Raw genomic sequence first — 6,326 nt, 5'->3', positions numbered from 1 at the left:
AGCTACTTTCAAGAGAGGATTTAACTAAATTAATCTGCCTAAACCCCTTCAAATGATGCCAGGTCCGGGTTTGTCAGAGAATAATACACGGCATGATGAGGGGAAAAACTCACTGCCTGCATTTTTAAACTAATTGCTGCTTGATCTGATGATGTTGAACTTACAACAATTTTATTATCTGCTTACTTAAGCATGAAAATGTTTAGATAAATCTGAAGGGATTAGTCAGTGCAGTTGACGTTTATCCCCCTAATTCTTTGTGAGAAAAACATGGCCTATTCACGTTTGTTAAATATCACACATTCCTGTTTTTTTAAAATGTGGTTTAAAAAATGACCAAAACACAAAATACAGAAGACAAACAAAGTTTGCTACAAATTGAAAACTTGTATTGTGCAGACAATAAATAGTGCTTACAAAGGGATTTTTGTCTTTTACACAGACAAGGTTTCTGTTTACATTTTTGATATGAAACGCATCTTCAACTGAATCAGTGAGACTCAGACACAGCTCGGGGATGTGACTACTGATACTGGAGTGGGACTGGTCGACTCGGTCACATGCACATTTCCCCCCTGTGGTGGCATCAAAAACAATGTCTTTCAAAAGAGTCTGTTTACAAAAAAATGTCTCTGCTTGTCTATGGCGAATAAATGACCTTGCTTCTTCCTGCCCCTCTGAAAAGGTGAAGAGAGGCTTCAGGTCATGTTCCTCTGAGCAGAAGTGGAGCTTTCCGCATGCGTCCTCGTCTACAGGCAGCTCCATTTCTAGAGACATAGCCTCTAAGGTTAGCTGGACATTAAACCAGGACACCCACTGACTGTGGGCCAGGGTGCTTGGAAGACTCCGTGCAAAGCCTTCACTGACAAAACCAGATATCAGCAACTCTTCACAGAAGAAACCTTGCTAAGGCCGGTGGAACCTACAAGGGGGAGAAGAGGAGAAAGTGTGAATGTGGGCAAAAATATTCACATATAAGGGTCTCATCAATCAAGAGTGCTATTATTAGCCAGTGGACGGTGCTGTTAAAAGCAGCCAATGACCTCTCCTCAAGAATGGGGTCCTGCGTAAGCATTACCCTGGTTAATTCAGTTCTTTTTTAGCTAAAGACAGCATAGACATAAGTTGAAAGCAAGCTAAATATGTACACACATTCATTATAATGGAGAGGTGGTGCAAAAGGTTGCAACTTTCTCCTCTCAAGAGGCCTGGTTGCAGCTAAATTTAGGCCTCGCCCAGCAGGGTGTGCACTTATTGATGTGAAACTGTAAGATGATGCACCTTTGAGTCTTTACACAATGTCACACTAACCTTGTTAAGACACAATGCAGTGATAATAAAGCAGAATGAAAGAGCAAAAACAGTAAAATAATATTCTCACCTTGTCAGATGTTTGCTTGAAGAATGAACTTCCATCTCGTTACTTTTAAACTCGTTAAGCTCCTTTCGTATCGCTGCCTGCAGGAGAAAAAACATCAAGTGTGAGCCCAGGTGTGTCCTTTCATACATCGATGGAGCTGCTCAGGTGGTGAAGCTTGAATGAGGATGTTAAGAGAATGAAGAAACATCTGCTGTTCAGGTGCAGATTATGTAAGCTTAACTGGGTTTAATGTCAAAAGAAAAGGCGGTGATGCTGACTTCAAGCAGGGCAAAACCCATTTTTAATACCACAGAATGGAACTTATATGAATATATGCTACAAAACAAGTATCAAAGAGCATCCTGCAGCACAGTCCACTGTAGGTTCATATGTGTTTAGTTTCTCCTTACAGACCTTAAGTGCAAAATAAAAACATTTAAGACTGTAAATATTTGCAAATGTTATTTCAACCAATGTCATTTATTTATTATATTGGTTGAAATAACAAATTGCTAACACTGCCAGTTACTAACAATATTTAATTGAAGGGTTCCATTAAACAGCTTAAACACCCACCCCTTTGTACTCAGTAATTTTTAAAACAGGAACTGCTCAGAGTCAAACAACTAATTAGGAATAGCTTGAGACACATAGCAGCCTGTACATATCTTTCAGCTGGAGGGTTGCGTGACATCAAACTGTGTAATCTAAAACAAAACAGTCTTTTCATCAATTCTTAGCCAAAGAAAATGCATTTAGTGCATCATTTGTTAAGGGGCTAAGCGGAGTGATGTGAGACAGACGATAGAGAGGCAGTGTGTTATGCATTGTGTATGTTAAAGTTTCCAACTGCAGCTTTAAGACTTTCTGATACTTTTACAGGCCAGAACTGAATACGAAGACTTTCTATGAACTGCAAAAACCTTGAGAGAAGCTGACAAAGGTCTTTTTCACGTTCAGAATATGGCCCCTGAATTATACTTTTGCTCTTTAATATATGAAAGACCAGTGTTGCTGATCTCTCCTAAAAACAAAAGTGCCTTGTTTTTTCATTTACCTTGTCAGCAGCTGACAGTCTGGTCCAGGGCTTGTCAGCTCTCCTGTCATAGTCCTGAGCTTTGGCCACTTCCACATAGTCACTAAAACGAATGAGGATCTTTCTGTCCCTCAGCTCGTCCACTGTCGGCCGCTGGTTCAGCTGCAAAATACAGATAACTGTCAGTTATCAGCTTATCAATGTATCTAATCACCAAAGAGATTGATGACTGAACCTGCTGTGTATTACGCTTTTGTACTGATTATATGGATGAAATGTTATGACACTGCTCAGACCACTGCAGTCACATACCTTTCTGTTCAGCCGCTGTTTGATTTCCCTCCTCTCCTCCTGCTCTGTCTGGTCATTTCTTTCTGTTGACACAAAAAAGACAAATATTATAATCAAAATGCAAGTCAAAATCATTTAGTATAATGGGGCCAAATGACAATCCATTTAAAGGTGGCGTATGCTATTCTGAAGAAAGTTTGCTGGTATTTAAACTCAACAGCTAAACAAATATATTCCCCTTTTCCCCTTACAAAGCTCCAACCACAAAATCATGGCTTGGCATTGCGAGGAACAAACAAACTACTAATAACAAGCACGGCTGACCTACATGGAAGAGGGAGCGTGACCAGCACTATGTGTTGCTATTTGGCTGGAATCATGTTGTGTTGCGCACCACTTAACTTAACCAGACATCTACAGCATGCACACAGAATAGACAGCTGATGGACCAAAAGGAGATATTTGCTGTATTTGACAAAATATATATCCATATCTTATCACATACCCCACTTTTTTTTTTTTTTTAATTGTTTTTTTGGCCTTTTGGCTTTTTTATTTATAGGACAGCTGAAGATAGACAGGAAATGTTGGGAGTAGAGACTGGGGGATGACATGCACCAAATGATCGGCAGACCGGGAGTCGAGCCTGCGATCAGTGCGACGAGGGCTGTAGCCTCTGTACATAGGGCGCCTGCTCTACCGACTGAGCTAAACAGTGCCCCTCATACCCCACTTTTAATCAGAAATGTTTAAGCATTTTGGAGATGCTCAGTTATTGTACCACATGTCGAGTAAATACACTCTCACTGAGCAATTCATGGGAGTTAACGGTTGCTTAATAACAACGGAGCTAATGTGTCTGATCCTCCCAACAATCAGTACACCTGAGAGAGACACATGCAGATTGGAGCCCTAACAGGAAACAAGGCCGGCCCCTTTTAAAGTCTGCATATGTTTACTAACTGGCTGACTCATTTATTTGCATTTTTACTGAAGAATTTTATTTTCTGGTTAGTTTGTTTGGTAATTGAATGTTGACCATGCTGGAACACATGTTCCTGTGTGAGGAGAGACAGACAGCTGCTCAGAGCACACAGATGGCCCGTCTTAACTGGGAGACACAGTTCACCAAAAGACGGGCCTTCATTCTGTATTTGGCTGTTTCATAACAGTTCTATATCATCAGGACAGAGCAACTAGTTTCAAAGTTGGAAGCTCTACAATACGCTTTTGAATTAAACAGTTTCATGGCTCCCAAATGGATCTTAACTACTTCAATGATTTAAACATGAGCTAAAATCCAACAACCACAACCAGGAATATAGTCAGCTAACTATTTATCTAAAGCTTCCACCCTTTGGAAATAATAGAAATATATTAAAACTTTGATTTTGACATAGGTGATTTGTGGTCAACAAAGTAATTTCACCAGAATTTCTATATGTGGATCCTAATTAGGGCTGCAAGAAATGTATATTTTTTTATAAATGATTAACCTGTCAATTATTTCACAAATGATTCCAAATGTAACAATGTCCAGAAAAGGTCTATCACAATTTTCCAAAGTCAGATAAAATATTATAATTAATTATTTATTATCCTATTTTTGCCCAAAAATGTAAAAATGTATTGTATTTGCAACTTGCAAATTTAATTTAAGTTATCATTGAAGAATTTGATAATTTTCTATCATTCACTCATTAATAAAAAATCACGTGCATCTTACTTTGAAATACCCACGTATCCCACATTACATTATCAGTCATTGTAATGATAAACTTTATACATTTTTTAAACAGAGGCATTAACTATAAAGTCAACATGAAAATAAATCGCTCCTGATAGGAATTCATATATTGATATTAGAAATATTTCGATTTTTAAAGTTTATTTTCCCAAATACGCCGATATAGGCCTATAGCATATTTTGTTGGACTATCTCAAGTGAGATGTATTTAAATAAGTGTTAAGTGGCACAAGCAGAAACTAGCTGTTCTTCCATTAGAGGTAAACACAGATACTCACGCTTTAAGATGTTCCGGCTCTCCAGCTCCTCCACGGCCGGCCTCTGGCTCAGTCTCCTGCGAAAAAACACCAGAATTACATTCTGGACCATCTTTACTCCCACGCTGCTGGGTCTCTTTCCACAACCCACTTGACACAAAGTCTATTCAGTCCTTTCACTACTACTAGCACTTCGTGTGCTTACGCCGGTGTGCAGAGCGCCAAGATCCGCACATCCAAAAAGCAAACACCGCGTCCCACCTCGAGTCCAAAAAGCGACTGGTTTTGGTTTTAGAACATTTAAGGCTCCACATCGGGAAAAAAGTCAGCGCGTTTAAAATCACGCGTCAGATCCAGCTCGGGAAAGAAAAAGGGAGACTTTCCCTGTAGGACCAACTTGTATTCAGTGTTCCAGTAGTAGAGAGATGGGAAGTCTAGAGAGAGGCGCGTTGGTTGTTGCCCGGCAGAGCGGTGGCGGTGCGGAGGATGCTGAGCGCTCTGAGCTCTGACTGGAGTGAGTGAGTGCAGCACCGCCTGCCTCCTTTTTACCACATGCATAGTAGCATAATACTAATGTGAAGGGGAGGGACCGAGGAGGAGATTCCCTCCACACACACGCACGCACAGAAACCTGCTGTGGCGGAGGCAGGCGTGCTAGGACTGCTTGATCAGAAAAAAAGTAGGCCTATTACTAAGCTCGAAGAAACAGTTACCCATCGAAACTCTTTTATCTATTTTGCTTGATTAGGCTAACTAATGACTAATCCACTTATCAACTCATCATTTCAGCACTAGCCTATTTAACATTGTGGTAAAGATGCAGCAATATGGACAAAATTAAAGTTAACAGACACATTGTTAAAGATACTAGCACTTGTTTTTATGTGTTAATTTTGTTTCACAAGATATTGTGGTTTGTCACACCCAGGCTTGGCCTGTGTCAGTTTTCCACATTCCACATCCTCTGAATCTTGGGATTCCTCACATGACTTTCCCAGATTAATCTCCACCCCGCCCCCAACACATTCACTGCTACTAAATTTGCCACACAGCTGTCAAGACAACACCAGATTCCAAAAGGAAAACTCTTATTGACTCATCAGGAAATACACAGAGAGCTATATGTTTATCCAAACTAGGCTCTAAGGAGCTTTAGTTTTATCATAAAACAAAAATCCCTTCCCTGATCCTCAGCTCATGTAGGTGACGTGGACAAAACCGAGAGTGCTAAATTTGATGGTACCTTACCTCCAAGGTTGTTAGTTTAAATCCCTGGAGATATGACAGTGCTAACCCTACAGTAAGACCTGTTACAATTCTGCCCTATTTATTCAAAAAGCTACATACAGTAAAGAGCAATACTGATCTAACTCTGACTTTTGTCAAGATTTGCCAAATAAACCTTATTCAATCCCTAGTGTCAGTTGATGTATTCATGCATTCATATGTCTTACTTTTTCATTTGTGTAGCCTACCTGAGTCTATCTCCATAAGGTTCTAAATGCTTTATGTTCTAACCTGGCTGCAAGACAAATTTTACCCTGGGCAGCATAAAGTTGAAGATAAAACATATTATGGTATAAAAATGTGTCATTTCTGTGAAAAAGTATTTTAAAGTGGCAGTAACTTCTAGCT

General features: G+C 39.8%; 1 protein-coding gene across 1 annotated transcript in view; it reads right to left on the bottom strand.

The window, feature by feature from the left end:
- Positions 1-376: 376 nt before the first annotated feature.
- Positions 377-6,326, bottom strand: part of phactr3b (phosphatase and actin regulator 3b) — a 50,864-nt gene continuing 44,914 nt past the window's right edge. Inside the window, exons 9-13 of the mRNA XM_069677721.1 lie at positions 4,713-4,768; positions 2,709-2,770; positions 2,418-2,558; positions 1,382-1,458; positions 377-922 (exon numbers count right to left, since the gene is read on the bottom strand). Coding sequence (XP_069533822.1) covers positions 907-922; positions 1,382-1,458; positions 2,418-2,558; positions 2,709-2,770; positions 4,713-4,768 — 352 coding nt within the window. The 3' untranslated portion in view covers positions 377-906. The remainder of the gene's footprint in view (positions 923-1,381; positions 1,459-2,417; positions 2,559-2,708; positions 2,771-4,712; positions 4,769-6,326) is intronic.

Source organism: Semicossyphus pulcher, unplaced genomic scaffold (assembly GCF_022749685.1).
Source record: "Semicossyphus pulcher isolate SPU_LCO1_2020_fin unplaced genomic scaffold, fSemPul1.0.p SCAF_3, whole genome shotgun sequence".
NCBI lineage: Eukaryota > Metazoa > Chordata > Actinopteri > Labriformes > Labridae > Semicossyphus > Semicossyphus pulcher.
The sequence above is the reverse complement of the archived record's forward strand: the minus strand, read 5'-3'. Positions and strand labels throughout refer to the sequence as shown.